The 17,996-nt window shown below is 51.4% G+C and overlaps 1 protein-coding gene across 5 annotated transcripts; it reads left to right on the top strand.

The window, feature by feature from the left end:
* The first annotated feature begins 2,475 nt into the window (after positions 1-2,475).
* Positions 2,476-16,800, top strand: FBXO46 (F-box protein 46). 5 transcript variants are annotated; one of them, XM_082607487.1, is made up of 3 exons: positions 2,476-2,545; positions 3,305-3,400; positions 13,841-16,800. In XM_082607487.1, exon 3 carries the CDS (start codon positions 13,919-13,921, stop codon positions 15,734-15,736), a length of 1,818 nt encoding a protein of 605 aa, XP_082463613.1. In that variant the 5' UTR covers positions 2,476-2,545; positions 3,305-3,400; positions 13,841-13,918; the 3' UTR covers positions 15,737-16,800. The 5 variants fall into 5 exon arrangements, with proteins under 5 accessions (XP_082463613.1, XP_082463612.1, XP_082463611.1 ...); XM_082607485.1 differs by having other exon boundaries at positions 2,502-2,545; positions 3,261-3,400; XM_082607484.1 differs by having other exon boundaries at positions 2,502-2,545; positions 3,226-3,400.
* The last annotated feature ends 1,196 nt before the right edge of the window (positions 16,801-17,996 follow it).

Here is a 17,996-nt window from a genome sequence, read left to right as displayed (position 1 = left end):
GAAAAAAACACAGACCACAAACTTTAATATTGAGAACCCAAACCCTAAAGTAAGAAATCCAATCTCCCCAAAGCAAACCTCAGCCCCCAAAATTGACCTCAGATCCTAAAATAAAGATGTCTAGATCCCCAAACTGTCACTTCAGACCCTCAAATTGTGACCCCCAACCCTAAACTGAGATCTCACCTGTGAGTTCCACTCTGAAACCCAAACTCTAAAATTGAAGCCTCATACTCAGTGTGGGGGACTGCAGGCCCTAACAATTCTCAAAGTTCCAAACTGTGACTCCAGACCCTAAATCTCATACCTCATGCTCTACATTGAGATTCTAGACCCTAAATCTACACTGAAGCTTCAATCCTCCCAAATTAGACCCTGGACCCCCAAAATGCTATTCTAGACTTCCAGACCCCCAGACTAGGATCTCTGATTCCAACAGGAAAGCTTCCAGCCACAAAACCCAAGACCTTCAGATTTCCAAAACGAGTTCTCTCCAGACACAAATCCCGAGACCCCAGATCCTAACTTGTGACCCCCAAATCCCCAACACTATTCAGAGACTTCGTATCTCAAACTTGAGCGTGGATCCCCAAACCTAGGCCCAGCCTCAAACCCAAACTCCGGCTCTGCTGCTCGGGTCCAGCCTCCCCCAGGGCCCAGGCACCCAAGGCACAACCGCCCTCCCATCTGCCTGAAACTCCCAGAGGGAGGCCACGACCACGAAGTGGACCCCAGGCTCCCCTCTCGCCGGCTAGTCACCCGACCGGTTCCCCTTGGCCTCCAGCACCCGCCTCAGGACGTGCACAATGGCGTGAGCCGCCCCCTTCTGGTTTTGCGCCAGCCCCACACTTGGGAGCCCGATCAGACAGCGTCTCGTGCCGGTCCCGGTAGGCTGGCCGCGTGCGCCAACCTCAGGCCGGCCTCAGCCACCACGTTCCCAGCCCAGGCGTGAGGTGGATGCGAATCCCCTTTGGCGCGAGGCTCCTGCGCGAGGCCTGAGGAGGAGAGCAAGAGCGAACTCTCGAGGCCAGGCCACGCCCTCACCAGTTCCCGCCAAGATGTGCTGGGTGCGAGACTAGAGAGGGGAAACGGCAGGGTTCGAGTGGCCGTGCGCACGCGCGCCTGGGGAAGGCCCTGTCTTCCAGCACAGAGCTAGCCTGGCCTCGCGCCTCCTGACACAGTCTTTGCCGGCGCGCCAAAAGTGCCGACCAATCAGCGCTCGCTCAGCTGCCCGCCTTTTCGGCGGGTGCCGCCCCTCAGGCCACCGCCCCTCAGGCCCCGCCCCCAGACCACTTCTGAGGTCCTGAGCCAGTGGAGCCTAATGAGGAGGCGGGGTCTCCCTAACTGCCAGCTCTCCGGAAGCGAGGGAGATGTGACCAGTCTCCCTTCCCAACCTCTGGTGTCCCGTTGCCAACTTTTCCCTTTAGCGCATGTCTAATGAGGGCCTATGCCAAGCGCTATGCTAGAAGTTGGGAATTTAGCCAAAGTCTTCCCAGTGCAGTTGGGAAGGCTCACAGACCGTGAGAATCTAGTGAGGCAGAGGGCTGCATTAAAGAGAGATAAATTGAGAAAAGATTCAGAGGAGGGCCATTGGAATCGAGCCTTAATAGCAGTTCCCCTCATGAAGTTGTTACGTTCCTTAATATAGCAAACTTTCCATTTTAGAAAGTTCACTCTCATGGACCGTGGAGGATGGACAGGAAAATATAGCTTAAGGGGAGACGATCTAGCAACCTAGTGGAGAGCAGAGGTCCTGGGGTCCAACACATTTCAGTTCAAATCACTTTCTTGCTGTGTTGCCCTGGAGAAGAATCTCAATCTCTTTCTGCCTTAGTTTTTATAAATTTGGGATAATTCTTGGGTTCTGTGCAGAGTGTCTGGCATATAATTAACATACAATAGATATTTACTCAACATTTATTTACACTCTTCTGTGTGCTTGAACAAGATACAAAAAGGTACCTGTCTTCGTGAATCTTCTATGATATGTACACATTTCTAGTGCATGGAGCTATCCTCCCTCCTAAAGCTTAAGGCTAATTTCCTTATTTGTAAATTAGGAGGTGGTGGTAAGAAAACCAGGGGGAAGAATGGATGGGAAAGTGTTTGAGAAAGTACAAGGCACTGTTAATTATTATGTTAATCAGTTTAAGTAAATCGGTAAACTTGCTCTTCCCACCTCTCCACCCCTCACAAAAACTACCCCTTTGCAGTTTTCTCAATCCCTTTTCCAAGGACCCCGGGCCAAAATGGAGGAGGTTGCACTCCAACTCCCAGTGCGCCTGACGGGGGCGCTCTGTGCGCCTGCGCTGTCAGGCCCCCTCTCTACCTCCTGGGAGTTAGAGTCGCTCTTTTCCTCAGCCCGCCCAGTTTGCTTCCTTCCCCACCTCCAAGCTTGACCGTGCTGCCTTCTGGGAGTTGTAGTCCGTGGCCGCCCGGACTCCAATTCCCAGCGGGCTTCGGGGCGGGAACCCGGAAGGGGAGGCTGGAGAGGAGCGAGTGGGGGAAACCCGCGTAGCCGAGGGAGCTGCAGCGCGGGGAGATGGTGAGAACCCCGAGAGGGGGCCGGGGGCGCTTGAGAACCCGGGCGGGGGTTCGGGACCCTGTGGCGAGAGGGAAGAGGCAGGGGCTAAGAAGGGGCTGGGTGAGGGGAGATCGCTTGGGGGAGGGGATTGGGAGAAATGGGAGCCGGAGGGAATAGTAGAAGAATGGGGGCTGGGGATGGGTCTTGAAGGTGGGGAGAGAGTCGAGCTTTGGGATTGATTGTGAGGGAGCTCAGAGCTGGGGAAATGAGTCCCGAGTTGGAGAAGGGGCTGGGCGTCCTGGCAGAGGCCCTGAAGGGGGCAATTTCGAGGGGTTTAGCGTAGGGGATGTGGAAAGGCATGGGAGTCAGTGCTAGATGAATGAAGGGGTCTGGAGGCTCCGAGGGAAAGGCCAGCTGTGGATGCGGTGGGTTGGAGCCTCTGGATCGGATTGGGGACAGGAGGGCAAGCTGAGATGGTGGAAGAGAGAAATCAGTGATAGAGTGGTGTGTAGGTTAGGATACAGAACTGTGGGTGGAGTGCGGAGCATGAGATGAGGGGCCTGCCTGTAGCGATAGTTTGCTTAGTCCAGCCAGAGACTCCCGATAAACTGGACAGTCACAGAACTGTAGGATAATATGAATATGGCCAGCAGGGGCCATAAAGACGACCTTTTGCACTCTCGTTTCTCCAATGGGATTAGAAAAGTGTAGCGGATTATGTGTCTGGACATTCCAGCATTCAGATCTTTTCTTCTGCTACTCCTTTGTGACCTGGGCAAGTGTCCCCTCTCTGAAACTCAGTGCCCTTATCTATTGTGGGAACAACATGCCCCTGAGAAGAGAGGAGGCTTCCTAAGATCGTCATCCCGGCTCGGGGTAAGTCCTTAGTCTGAGAGCTGTTGGTGGGAAGTTCCCCACCCCAGGAATGTGACTGGGTCACAGGTGCTAATGGATTCCCTCCTTTTTAGTCCAGCCCCAGGGGCGTTTTCTCAAAACCTGGCACTGAGCTGGGCACACCCCAGCTCAGAAACATGCGGGGGCGGGGGGGGGGGCGTTCTCCACAGTCAATTCCAGCTAATAGTTATTGTTTAGGAAGTGCCTGGCCCTGTTCTTAGCTACTTGTATGTATTAAGTCCTTTAATTCTGACAACACCCCTAAGTTGTAGGTTCTGTTATTTTCTCCATTCTACAGAAAGGAAGCAGAGGCACAGAGAGGTTCAGCAACTTTCCCAAGGTCATCCAGCATTAAACGACAGACTCAGGATTCCAACCTAGACATCCTGGCTCAGAATCTGTGCTCTCCCCACTGTAATTTAGTCCCCTCTCCTTGTACTGAAGTACAATGTCATGAGCAGGGCAGAGACTTGAGAACTGAAGCAGTCCTCAGTTTGAATTTTAGTTCTGCCATTTACTTGCTGTGTGACCTTGGGCAAGTCTTTTGGCCTCTCCTCAATTATAAAATGGGATCAGAACCCCTAGGAAGGTTAGAGGGTTCGGGCAGGTAAGCACGTGAAGTGCTTGGAGTAACTGCTTTATACACCTGAGTTGTCGGGTTTTTTTGAATGGGAATGGGAAACGCAGACCTGAGAGAGGGCAGTAGAGAAGGACCAGTGAGGGAGACATCATCAGCCAGGCTGCCTTTCCTTTCTCTCCCAGGTTCCTCCCATATCCTGACTCTTGTAGTTACCCACCCTCTACCCCTGGGCACCCAAGCCCAAGGGTGACTCCCCGAGGGGGTGCTCAGAAACTCAATATGTCCCCATTTCCATTCCTAGCCCCGGCCAAATATAAATATTTCACTTGCCAATGCCCAGCCTGGCCCAACTCCAGGTATTTCTGTGAATATGAAATATTTCTAACAACTGTGTGCTTTTTTCTCCCAACTTTTTCGTCATTAGGACCTCACTGGGCAGTTTGGCAACTTTGTCAGTCATTTTGAAACAGTTTGGTTCATTTGTCTTGAGGCTTCCAGAGTTTATCCCATAAATTGTCTGACCCTGATAGGAAAGCTTATGGTTAATAGCATCAGCATCAGATGGGACCACGTTCCTGGCCCCCACCTCTGCTGCTGTGTGTCCTTGGCCAAGTTGCTTTCCCCCTCTGGGCCTGTTTTCTCATATGTAAAATGGGGCCACATTCCAGCCATGAGGCTCTTGTAAGCAGTTGATGAGGTCACATGTATAAAATGCCTAGTGCATATTAAGCTCTTAATAAGTGTGAAGTATTTTGATTAATTTTATTCTTTCAAGAAAAATTTATTGAACATGTGCTCCAGAACCAGCACACCCAGATTTGAATCCTGGCTCCATCACCCCCCAGCTGTGTGACTTTGGACAAGTCACTTAACCCCTCTGGACCTCAGTTTCCTCTTCTGGAAAATGGGGGTTCATCCTTTGAGTAGTCCACCATGTTGATAGAGCACATACTATGTGCCAGGGCCTGTACCAGGTACATTTTTGTCTCCAGGTCTCCTGTTAGTTTGGGGAAAAGTTGCCAACCTCTTACTCTTCCCTGTACCAGTTTGTCACATCTGGGTGCCCCGGGGTGATGTGACACCGTTTTCCCCCTTTATTTGTTTCTCTTAGAAAATGTGTCTCCTTTCCAAGTTATTTTGCCTTTTCTTCAAATCTTAAGTGTGTTTTCAGCCTGTGCTTATCTGAAGCTTACTCATACAAAATGATATTTTTTTTATCATTGCGAATGGTATATATCTAGCGGCTCTGGTAAAGCTGCGTTACTCTTAAAAGCACAGGTTTTCTCAAAGACTTGGCTTGTCACCTGCTCCTGACCCCTCAATTAAGATCATAACCCCCGCTTTACACTCCTCATCCCTCTCACTTGGTATGTTTGTTTCCCTGTAGCACCTTGAAAATTACTGTTTATTCCTTGTCCCCTCTCTCCAATCCATGAGGACAAGGATTTCTGTCTCCTGCGCCCTGCATGTCCCCGATGCCTGGAACAGTGTCTGGCACCCAGTAGCTGCTCTGTAAATTCTGTTTAATTACTAGGTGAGACCCAATACCCAACAGTAAGAAAGGCATGGCCATATTTTGATTATTGTGGGGGACTAGGATCGGTTTCATTTCAGAATGTGAAATAAAGAGAGATGTCTCTGGCTCCATCAGTGATAACTCTTCAGCAGTCTCACTTTTTTTTTTTTTGGCTGCACTGCACAGCTTGTGGGATCTTAGTTCCCTGACCAGGGATTGAACCTGTGCCCCGTGCAGTGGAAGTGGGGAGTCCTAACCACTGGACTGCCAGGGAATTCTCTGTCTCACCTTTTCTTAATAATCCTGGTGCCTTCGTATTGAACCTCTCCTTGGTGCCTCGCTGGCAGTGAGCGCTCTACTGGGTTGATCTTAGTGAATCAGCAGCCAACCCATGGGTGGGTACTGTGATTATCTGTATTTTTCAGTGGGGGAAACCAAGGCACAGAGGGATAAAAACCCTGCCTACGGTCACACCCCTAGAAGTGGGAAAGCTGGGGTGCTCGGAGGCCCTGTCTGGATTCTGTCTGCACCCTGGATCTCTAGATCCTGAGGATTTGGATGATTCCTACCATCAGCTGTTAGTCAGAAAGGGAAACTTGAGAGGGGGAGAGAGACCAGCAGACCTTGAGTCCAAAAAGCCAATAAAGGGACATGGATGGATCAGGATTGTGGACAAAGTAGTGGTGGGGGTGACGGGATAGAGACAGTGGAGGATAGAAAGAGCAGGACCAGGAGCAGAGCCCCGGGGTCCTGCCACTGATGCCTGTTTGGCAGTGGGCAAGTGCATTCCCTGGGCACCACTCTGTGCCCAGTCCTGTGCTGGCACGACCCTGACCTCCCGGACCATGGGATGGAGGTACCCCAAGGTGGGGGGAGGTGGGTATCCCCTGACTCAGCGTGGGGGAGTCAGGCGTCTACTTTTATCCTTTCCTTCCTTCTTTGGCTTATTCTGTGGTTGCTACCGTTTCTAGCTTCTCAAGTTGCAGGCTCAGCTTGTTAATTGTCAGCCTTTCTCCTTTCTCTGTGCGTTGACAGAAGCAGGTTCTCCCTCCACCTGCTGCACAGCTGTCCTCCTTGGAGCTCCCTTTACCTTCATCTGGGGATTCCTTCCTTTTGCCTTTTTCTGGGCTAGATCTTATTTCTTTGATCTGATAGCTTCCTTTTTCTTGGTTTATTCCTTCCTGTGGTGAAGCAAATCCTCCAGTAGCTTTCTGAGAAACGGTTCCTGGGCATGTTTTGTTTGTTTGTTTGTTCATTTTGTTTTGCCAACTTGCACCTCTCATGGAAGAATTTTAAACAGGGGAGTGCTGTGGTCTGATTTGTGTGTGGAAAGCTCTCTCTGGCTACCATGGAAAGGATGGAGCCGGAAATGTTAAACCAGGCCAGGGAGCCACGTGCGGAGGCTGGAGCAGCTGTACCTTTGAGGAGAGGTCCCAGCCTTCCAGAAATCCAGAGGATGAAGGGGAGAGAGGCCTTCACCCAGGTCATTGTCATTCAGCAAGGGCAGGTGACAGGTGCTGCCAGAGGAGGCCTGAGGAGGAAGAGATCCTGTGTAGCTTAGGATGGCACCAGCACAGCTCCTGGAGGAGGTGGGATCCTACCTTGGTCCTGGGAGCAGGATTTCCACCGGTGGACTCGGCTGGACCAGCTAGTTTTTCACAAGAGGTCCCCAGTAGCAACTGTGCAGAAGGCAGACAGTATGGCAGTGTTAGGGGTTTGTTCAAACAAATGTGCACTGCACACCTGTGATGTGCTTGGGCGTTGCTTCTCACACTTAATTGTGCTTGCAGTCCCCCAGAGAGCTTGTTGAAGTGCACATTCTGATTCAGTGGGTGTAGAGCAGAGCCCAAGATTGCATTTCTAACACACTCCCAGCGGCTGCCGCTCTGGGGACCACGCTAATAGTAGCCAACCGCTCGGCGCTGTTCTAAAAGCTGGCGACACAGCAGTGGAAAAAAAAACTAGGCAAAAATATCAGCCTTGGGGGAGCTTTCATTTTAGTGAGAGGAGCGGACAATAAACTTTATAAAGTTTATAGTGTATTAGATAGTAACACATGCTAAGGAGAAAAGTAAATCAGGGAAGGAGAGTGTGTATGTCTGTCTCTGGGAGCGGACAGTAAACTTTATAAAGTTTATAGTGTATTAGATAGTAACACATGCTAAGGAGAAAAGTAAATCAGGGAAGGAGAGTGTGTATGTCTGTCTCTGGGAGCGGACAATAAACTTTATAAAGTTTATAGTGTATTAGATAGTAACACATGCTAAGGAGAAAAGTAAATCAGGGAAGGAGAGTGTATGTCTGTCTCTGGCAGGGGCTGCAGTTTTCAATCAAGGAGGGTCTCGTGAACAATAAGGTCCTACTGTATAGCACAGGGAACTCTATTCAATATCCTGTGATCAACCATAATGGAAAAAGACTATGAAAAAAGAATATGTATATATGTATAACTGGATCACTTTGCTGTACAGTAGGAATTAACACAACATTGTAAATCAACTATACTTCAATAAAATAAGTTAAAAAAAAAAAAAAAAAGGAAGGTCCCCTGAAGGTGATCTGAGGAGGGGGTGAGCCCTGTGAATACCTGGGGAAGAGTATTCTAGGCATAGGGAACAGAGAGTGCAAAGGCCTTGTGGACTGAACAAGATGATCCAGGAAAAGTGCTCCGTATACTCAGTGAATGACCTGCTTTTGCACTGTGGAGTCAGCCAGACTCTTGGAGTCAAAGCTCAGCCACAGAGCTGCGTCCGACAGCAATTACTTAGCCCTTCTATGCCTCCACTGGCTAATCCCTGAAACGAGATGAAAAATAGTAAGATGATGTGAGAATTAAACGAGTTAATATTTGTAAAGTACTCACAGCAAAGCCTGGCTCACGGTGAGTGCTCCAGTGTTAACTGCTGTTGTGATCATCATTTGCTCTGTAATATATTCATGTTGGCCATGAATTGTTTATTTGGATGTCTGCCCCCTTTCCCATGAGCTCTTTCTGGTGAACTCAGTGTCATCTCTGTATCCCCAGCATCCAACCCAGGGCCAGCACACAGGAGGACCTCTGAATGTCAGATGAGGGATATAAAACTGGATTCTCTAATTGTCGGGGGCATTCCAGCAAGGGTGTTGGTTGTGTGGTTCAGGTCCTTACTGACTTTATCTTTTCAACCAATGTCTTATGGAGAGATATATTAAGGTGTCCCATTACATTTGTGGATTTGCCAAACTGTTTGTCATTCTGCTGTTTTTTGCTTTGTATATTTTGAAGCCATAGTATTAGGAGCACGTATGTTGAGAACTTTTGTGTATAATGGGTCAGTTTGTTTTGTCACCATCTTTGTCCCTAATAATACCTTTTGCTCTTGTCAGTTGTTACTATTTTTTTTAAACAGCAATGTCACTCCTCTCCTTGACTCTTGGTTCATATTTGCCTGGTCAGTCTTTTCCCATCTTTTTATTTTCAGTCTTTCTGGCTTCTGATGTTTTACAATAAATGGATCTTCACAGAGCATTCTCTAAAAGCTGTCTTAGCTTAGGGCTTTGTGCTGGGCTCAGTGTGTGGAAGTTAGAAAATTCTGCCCCAGTGACCTCGGACACAGATAGAATACTTGGGTGTGAAACAGAATTTACACTGTCAGGCTTCATGGAGTTTACGACATGGAGCCTCTGGAAAAGGAGCTTTGATCCATTCAGTCCCATGCTGGGCAGTGTTGCTGGGGTCACCATGATGAGCATGATACCTCTGACTCTTCCTCCCTCCTCTCCTCCCGGGGGTTCACTCTCCAGTGGAGGAGACAGATCCATCTCTAGACAGTGATGACTCAAGAGTGGGCAGGGCCGGGACTTGGGAACCCGGAGGTCTCCCTCTGGGCAGTTGGGAGGTTTCCAGGAAGGGAGCTCAGGGAAGGCCTCTCTGTTAAAGATACAGGCCCATTAAAGTTACATTTGAGCAAAGACCCAAATGATAGAAGGGATTGAACCATGTGGAGATCTGGGAGCAAAGAGTTCCAGTCAGAGGAGACAGCAGATGCAAAGACCATGGAAGGAAAGAGCTTGGTGACTCTGAGAAATAGACAGCAAGGAGGCCAGTGTGGGAGCCCAGAGGTGGAGCCTGACCCAGCCTGGGAGGTTAGCTTCCTGCAGCAGGGGATGGCTGAGCTGAGACCCCAGAGAATATATAATTAAACAATAGAGCGCAGCAATCTAGAATCAGATTCCCTGGGTTCATATCCCTACTCGCAGTCACACCAGTTATGTGTGACCTTGGGCTAGTCAGGCAACCTGTCCTGCCTCAATTTCTTCATCTATACAATGGAGATAACAACTCCTATCGAGGATCAGACAGGGCCCCAGTATCCTAACTACTCTGTGTGCCAGATCAGGTGCTTACCCGGGTCCACTGGGGGTGTGGAAGAGTGGGGAAGGACGAGGCTGGACCAGTGGGGTATCTGGGCTTTTTCCCAAGGGCACTGGGGAGTTATGGTAGGTTCTGAGAAGGGTAGGTACAAGGTCAGGTTTATACTTTTAGAAGACCCTTCTGGCTCTGATGTGTGGGATGGTTAGTAGCAGGCAGGGTGGTGGGGATGGACAGATGCCTGCAGTGGGGCCACCTTTGAGTGTCTCTTGAGTCCGCCTGGCACTGAAAGGTTCTAGGCCAGTGCTGTTCAAGAGAAATATAAAGTGAGCCTTACGTGCAATTTAAAATCTTCTAGTAGCCACATTTAAAAAGTCAAAAGAAGGAGGTGAAGTTAATTTTAACTATTTTAACTCAATTATATCCTAAATAGTATCATTTTAACAGGTAATCAATATTAAAAAACCATTATTGAGGTGTTTCATAGTCTTTTATTGTACTAACTCAGAGTCAGATTTGCGGCGCCTGGTTGGAAGGGCTGGCCGGAGAGGTCCTTTTGGCCACACGGCCTGAGCCTTGAATGCCAGGCCCAGAGGCTTAGACTCAGTGCCGCGGGAGCCATCGCAGGGTTCTGCCCATTTGTTTTTCAGGGTTAGGTGATCCCGCTGCCCAGTTTCCCCCTCAGGAAATCTCGCCCCCCAGGGCTCCCTACCAAAGCTAGGCACTTTTCGATCTTTCTGCCCCCTTCCTTCCGCCCTGGAGTCTCAATCCCTAAACTGCTTGGCCCTTTAAATCTCAACTGTCAATCAAGGCTCCTGTTGAGAGGAAACGTCGTAATAAACCTCTCCTTGAATGCCGTGGCCTCGTTCCTGGCCTTGTCCCTCCGTTTAGCAGGAAGTTGGGAGTTGTTCCACGCTCTCTTGCACTCCGCTGTTTCCACACCCCCCTTCGTCACCTCTCGCCTACTCCTCCCTCTTCGAAGTTGGGCCCCTTCGCCAAGGCCTTCCTTATATGGGCATGGCCCCGAACGGCCGCCGCTCATTGGCTGGGGGCCTCACGCGCGCGTCTGTCAACAAAGGGGCGGAGGGAAACTAGTCGGGCGCCCGCCCGCGCGACAGCCGGAGGGAAGGAGCGAGGGGGCGGGCCCTCTTCCCACTCGTGCGCACGCGTGTGTGCAGCCACTTTCTCCCGCCGTAGGGGGCGGGGCTCGCCGGTGGGGGCGCTTTGGGGGCGGGGCTCGGTTTCGAGGGTAGCCCCAGGGGTTGGCGGATTCCGGGGAGGCTATATTTGGGGGCTTGGGGACATTCTTGCGTGCGTGTGGGGATACTTTGGGGTTCCCTTGAGTTTAGGGGGCACCTTGGGGTTTTGGTTTCCGTTCTGTTGTATTGTGGAAGGTTCGGTTGTGTTGTAGGGGATCTCCCGTGTGGATTGGGGTGTTTGGTGGGTATAGGATTTGGGGAGCCACGGAGAGACCGAGAAGCAAAGAAAAGAGTCCAAGAGTACCAATTCTGGACCCAGAATGCGTGGGCTTTCGGCTCTCCCGACTTTCTAGCTGATTGTCTGCGGACACGGGATTTAACCTTTCTGTGCCTCATCTGGAAACAGGGACTGATAACAGCTACCTGCTTCCTAGGAACGGGGGAGGATTAGCAGGAGTTGTTAGAACAGTACCCAGTAAGCTACCAGCGAGCATGCCATGAGCTCATGTCTGCTTATTAACATTTTGTAAGGTTTCTTTGGGAGTATTTTGGAGGTTCTTTTGGCTTTTGAGAAATATCTGGTTTGGGATTGGTTTTATGTGTTACGGAGCTTTTATGCTTTAGTGAGTTGTTTTGCGGTTGGGGGGCTTCTGTGGAATTAGGGAATACATGTGGAGGTTTAGAAAGAGTTTGAGGTGAGTATAGGATTTCAAGAAACTGGTCTTTTGGGTCACCTGTGAGGTTGGGAAATTGCTGTGTGTGTTTGAGTTCTTGGTTAGGCATGGGATCTGTGAGGGGTTCGTTGAGATTGAGGCTTTCTGTGCTGGAGGGGATATTTTTAGGTTTGGAAGTTTAAAGCAGGATTTGAGAGGGTCTGGATATTTTGTCAGGATACATTTGCATCTATAGAGAATGAATGGCCTTTGATGTGGTAGCTTCTATTCCTGGACATTTTAGATGTGTTGGTGGTTGGTAAACTTAGCCTTCTGTAGGTTTTAGGGGCTGTGTGGCATTTTTTTTAGTTGTTTTTTTAAGCAAGAAACTGGCATTTCAGCAGGGGCTGTAAGTATTGGGGTAGGTTGGATTGGGGATTATGGGGGGCAAGGATTTTTAGGATTAGGACTTTCTGGGGTCTGTGGATGTTTGGAGGCTGTCTAGATCTTGAATGGTGTGTACAGGGCTATGAAGTAAATGGTGATTTAGTGGTGTCTGTGGTATTGCCTGAATTTAGAGGGACCATATATACTGCAGAGGTCAGCAAACTTTTTCCATAAAGGGCCAGATAATGAGTATTTTAGGCTTTGCAGGCCATATGTTCTCTGTTGCTACTACTCAACTCTGCCATGATAGCACGAAAGCAGTCATAAACAAATGAACATGCTTCAATAAAACTTTATTTGCAGAGGCAGGCAGTGGGCCAGATTTGGCCTGTGGCTCAAAATAGTCTGACCAGGAGTCAGCAAACTACTTTTACCAGTCTGTAAGCATGTGGAAGTTTTGATGTTTGAAGGGTATTTTGTTGTTTTTTGTTTGTTTGTTTTGTTTTTTTAATTTATTTTTATTTTTGGCTGTGTTGGGTCTTCGTTGCTGCACGCAGGCTTTCTCTAGTTGCGGCGAGCGGGGGCTACTCTTCGTTGCAGTGCGCAGGCTTCTCATTGTGGTGGCTTCTCTTGTTGCGGAGCACAGGCTCTAGGCGCGCGGGGTCAGTAGTTGTGGCATGCAGGCTCAGTAGTTGTGGTGCACGGGCTTAGCTGTTCCACGGCATGTGGGATCTTCCCAGACCAGGGATCGAACCTGTGTCCCCTGCATTGGCAGGCAGATTCTTAACCACTGGGCCACCAGGGAGGCCCTGAAGGGTATTTTGGTTTCAAGATGTCTGGAGGGAAATGGGCCAGGGAAGGATTGAGACTGAGGGATTGAGACTGTTGGTCCTGCAGTGGAACGTGGTCGTGTCAGAGTCATTAGCAAAATTGCTTCCAGATTAGGTCACACACACAAAGTCATTGCAAAATAAAACGGTCACTATTACAAGCCCTAAGTCTGGAAAACAAGTTTGAGGGCCTGGTGTTAACGCTATGTAAGCCTTCCCCACTCTGAGCCTCAAACTCAGCAAGTTGTGAGCAACTTGAGGAAACTTGACTAGAAAGGCCTTCTCATCCCAGGGGTCTGCGTTTGTGCTTAAGGGGATTACCTGCACAGTCTTGGTGCAAGTGTGTGCATTTTTCTGGGTGAGGATACACAGCTTTAAGGGATCCTTCAAGAGCCTCACGACCCGAGCAAAGCGAGGAGCTGAATTCTTAAGGACCTCTCTGTCTCCGACCTCTGATTTTCTCCCCCTGCCCAGCCTACCTTGTTGCTTCCTCTGGGCTCAAGCTGCAGTAGCTGTGGGCAGGGCTGGGAATTCTTGTCTTTTCAGGAACCTGTTACTAGGTGAGCAAATAGAAAAAGGAGGAGCTGTCTGTCAGTTGGTACTTTCATTTCTGTTTAAGAAGTTATGGCAGCAGGAGGCCTCTGGATCGTGAGTGAAACCAGTCAGGCTGTGAGACAGCGGAGGGTTGGAGCAAACTGCCAGCTCCGGTCACACTCTGAGTTTTACAGGAGCAGGTCCTAACCCCTCTGCAGCCTTCCATTTGCTCACCTGTGCCAGGGGGGCGGGAACAGGATCTCAGTGGTCTAGTTTGGTCTGTCCCCTCAGGTCAGGAGATGTTGAGGTCAGTGGGGTACTGGGAGGGCAGGCCGTTCCCCAGCTCCCCAGCCTCCTCTTCCCTGTCTCCAGGTGGCCTGTGGAGCCCCCCACCGCCATTCAGGTCCTGAGATGTGGTGAACCCCCGCCTGTCTGCCACCATTCCCCAGAATGGACCGAGGGGGCCTCCTTCCCTTCCAGCTGTGGTGCCCCCGGCCCTTTGGCACCTACTCCCAGAACCAGCCGCGCCCACCTTCCGCAGCCCTCAAGCCGTCAGCCTGCCCTGAGCCAGGTGGGGGGGCGGAGCCAGACCATGGCCCTGCCCACTCAGAAAACACACCCCCAGCCTTGGCCACGGAGGCTCCTGCCTCCCAGCCTGCCCCGCTCCTTTCAGCAGCCGCTGCCGGCGACGAGGGTCGAGTCCTGCTGGACACGTGGTATGTTATCAAGCCCGGGAATACAAAGGAGAAGGTGGCCTTCTTTGTGGCCCACCAGTGCGGTGGAGGCAACCGGGCCAGCTCCATGAAGGTCAAGGGGCACTGGGGCAGTGACAGCTCCAAGGCCAAGCGGAGGAGGCGCTGTCTTGAGCCTACGAAGGCTCCTCCGGACCCAGGGGGACAAGACGGGCCCCCTGCTGCTGAGGGGGTCCCAGCCTCAGCCGGTGAGGATGTGGACCTGCTCTCTGTGGCCGAGATGGTGGCCCTGGTGGAACAGCGGGCCGCCCTGGCCCTGCAGAGCTACCCGCGCCCGAGCACCCCAGCGCCTGTGGTCTACGTGTCGGCCGAGCAGGGTGGGCCTGCCAAGGGGCTGGGGTCCGAACGGCGGTCCGGTGGCGGGGACTGCAGCCGTGTGGCGGAGGCCGTGGCCCACTTCGAGGCTCAGCGGGACAACCCTCCAGCCAAAGGCCTCCGCAAGGAGGAGCGGCCCGGGCCAGGCCCCGGGGAGGTGCGCATCGCTTTCCGGATCTCCAATGGCCGAGAGCCCCGTGCACCGGATGGCAGCTTGCCCAACGGGAGCGGGGGCCGGCCGGGTTGTGCCTACCCTGGCAGCCCGGGTCCTGGGGCCCGCGCCAAGGACAAGATCACCTGCGACCTGTACCAGCTCATCAGCCCCTCTCGGGATGCCCTCCCCAGCAATGTGGAGTTTCTGCTGGCTAGGGCGGATGAAGCCAGCGAGGGTGAGACCCCAGCCCCTGCCAGGCCCGAGGACACTCCCCCGGCCCCCCCTCCACCCCCTGCCCGGGACTGTGGCGCGTCAGGCTTCCATGTGGATGTGGTGGTGACGGGGGTGGTGGATGAGTGCATCTTCTTCGGCAAGGATGGCACCAAAAACGTGAAGGAGGAGACGGTGTGCCTGACCGTCAGCCCCGAGGAGCCACCCCCGCCTGGCCAGCTCTTCTTCCTCCAGCCCCGGGGACCGGATGGGCCCCCCGAGCCACCGCCAACTGACTCGCCTGCCACTGCACCCGGCCCGGACGATGCTGAGGGGACGGTGGACACCTCCCTGTGCCGCCTGTACCGGCACGTGTCGCATGACTTCCTGGAAATCCGCTTCAAGATCCAGCGGTTGCTGGAGCCGCGACAATACATGCTGCTGCTGCCTGAGCACGTGCTGGTCAAGATCTTCAGCTTCCTGCCCACGCGCGCCCTGGCGGCCCTCAAGTGCACCTGCCACCACTTCAAGGGCATCATTGAGGCGTTCGGCGTGCGGGCCACAGACTCGCGCTGGAGCCGCGACCCGCTCTACCGCGATGACCCTTGCAAGCAGTGCCGCAAGCGATACGAGAAGGGCGATGTGTCGCTCTGCCGCTGGCACCCCAAGCCCTACCACCACGACCTGCCTTATGGACGTTCCTACTGGATGTGCTGCCGCCGAGCCGATCGCGAGACGCCCGGCTGCCGCCTGGGTCTGCACGATAACAACTGGGTGTTGCCCTGCAATGGGCCAGGCGGTGGGGGCGGCCGGGCTGGCCGGGAGGAGGGGAGGTGAAGCCGGGGGAGGGGGGGGGAAGAGCCCACCATGCCCACCCCCACCCCCTCCCCCTGGGAGCCGAGGGTCAGGACTGGGTCACCAGCCCATACCCTCAGCCCAGGTAGCGTTGATCCCCCTCCAGGACTGCGATGGTGTTCCGGGGGATGACCCAAGAAAGCACTCTGATTGACCCCTACTGGTTTTCTACTCTTCAGACCCTCAAGTAGGGTGTTTTTTTTATCAGCATCTCAATTTCTTCTCCATTCAGCCCCAGCGCCCTCCCTGCCACTCTTCATACCCCAGGGACCTACAAGCAGGGAGCAGACGGCAGCTAATTTTGGTACTACTTAAGGGTTCCCCCATCCTGGCCCCCTTCCGTTCCTTCCCCTCAGTTCTTTCTCTCTGGAGCTGTTTTTTTTTTTTTTTTTCCCCAAGCGGCTGCAGCACCCAGGGTTGGTACCCTTCCTAACCTACTACACCAGGGCTCACCTCCTCTTTAGGAATTGGGGCCATCAGATCAAAGATCACATTTGGCAGTTTTCATGGCAGCCTGCCATTTCTAGACGTTTTCCCCATTAAAACAATAAAAATCAGTCTTCTCCTTAACCTCAAGCTACCAGTTTCTCTACTTCCCCTAAAGGGGAAGAGGAGAAAAAAGTTGAAGTGTAAAAATTCTCCTCCTCCCAATATTTAAGCTATTGCCATGACTCTCCCCCCCTCCCCCCTGCAAAAAAGCTGTGAAGCCCTTTGCCTCGCTCTGGACAGCGTGGGGGGCCGGTGGGCAGGGACTGTGGGTTTGAATTTCTGGGTTGTTTTTCCTTCCACTCTGGGTACTTGTTCAGGTGTTGGGGTCTCTTCACCCCCCATCCACATGTGTTTCTTTAGAAGCCTTTGGTCAACCAAGACCTTGACCTTCAGGCAGTTTGATCTGGGGTATTTTTGTTTGTTCTGTTTGAGATGTGTTTCTGTTGTTCTGTTTTGTTTTGGTTTTGGTTTTTCATCCTTGTGGTTCTGGAAAGCTTCTAATGTGTGGCATCTGACCAATTTTGAATTGGTCCTTTCTATAAAATCAGTATTTATAAGGCTGGGCCCAGACTGGTTTGTGTGTTGTTCAGGGAAGGGGTTTGGGAGAGAAGGGAGTCATGGGCCAGTGCATGGTGAAATGGAAAAAGTTGAGAGAAGAATCCTTAGCCGAGTCCCTTAGCCTGAGATTATTTTTGACTCTTCAGCTGTGTCATTTTGGATTCGAAAACCTCAAAATAGTAGACGCTCAAACAAGATAGTTTTTATTTCTTTGGAAACCCAGCGTTTGGCAGATATGGTGGACCTGAAGTCATCGGGAACCCAGGCTCCTTCTAGCCCACTATTCCATTATTCTTTGGCTGTGGCCCTCATCCTCATGGTCCAAGATGGCTGCTGGAACTCCACCCATCACCATTTTGCAGGAAAGGAAGTCCCTTGCCTCCCAGAAGTACCACAGTGTACTTCTGTGCACATCTTACTGGTCAGAACTTTAGCCACGTGGAAGGGCTGCAGAGGAGACTGGGAAATGCAATCCTTTAGGTTGGATGCATTATGCCCAACAAAAAACTCTTGCTAAAGATCCCTGTGATTAAAGCTTTAAAATATTCAGATAATTATTTACTAAAAGAAGAAGGAAAAATGGATATTGAGCGGTGGCTAACAGTCTCTGACATTCTTATCAAGGAATCAAAGTTTCCAGAGACTACGCTATATCATAGCAGTTATTTAATACTTAGATTTTAGAATCAAAGAAACCTGGGTTTGAATCTTGGCTTGGTTTTGTGGGATTTTTGGTTTCCTATAGCGGGAAGGCCAGATTATTTGGACTCTCCTGCTGAAAACCAGAAGTAAAAAAAATCTGAAAAGCATCAAATATCCAATAAAATACAGTTAAGGATATACGAAGCCAAAAATTTAAGGGAAAGGCCCATGGGGCCCTGAAGCCACTTTTGCTCTGAGGGTATTTGCTGATGTGAACAAACTTGGATTTCCTATTTGTAGCCTTATTGGGACAAGCAGGCAGAAATCAAGGTCAAAGCCTGTCCAAGGTGAATCTAATAGGAGGTGGGATCCCACCGAACTACAAGCTCAGGTAAGGCTGACCCAGAACACTGCAGAGAAGATGTTTTAAATGCTGAGGCAGGGACTTTCCTGGTGGTGCAGTGGTTAAGAATCCTTTGCCTGCCAATGCAGGGGACATGGGTTCAAGCCCTGATCTGGGAAGATCCCACATGCCACGGGGCAACTAAGCCTG

Source organism: Mesoplodon mirus (genome assembly GCF_964341445.2).
Source record: "Mesoplodon mirus genome assembly, chromosome: 19".
NCBI lineage: Eukaryota > Metazoa > Chordata > Mammalia > Artiodactyla > Ziphiidae > Mesoplodon > Mesoplodon mirus.
This window is presented reverse-complemented; position numbering and strand designations above follow the sequence as displayed.

Bases quoted from the DNA above. Each gene is read 5' to 3' on its own strand.
- FBXO46 (XM_082607487.1), top strand. From the start codon at position 13,919: ATGGACCGAGGGGGCCTCCTTCCCTTCCAGCTGTGGTGCCCCCGGCCC.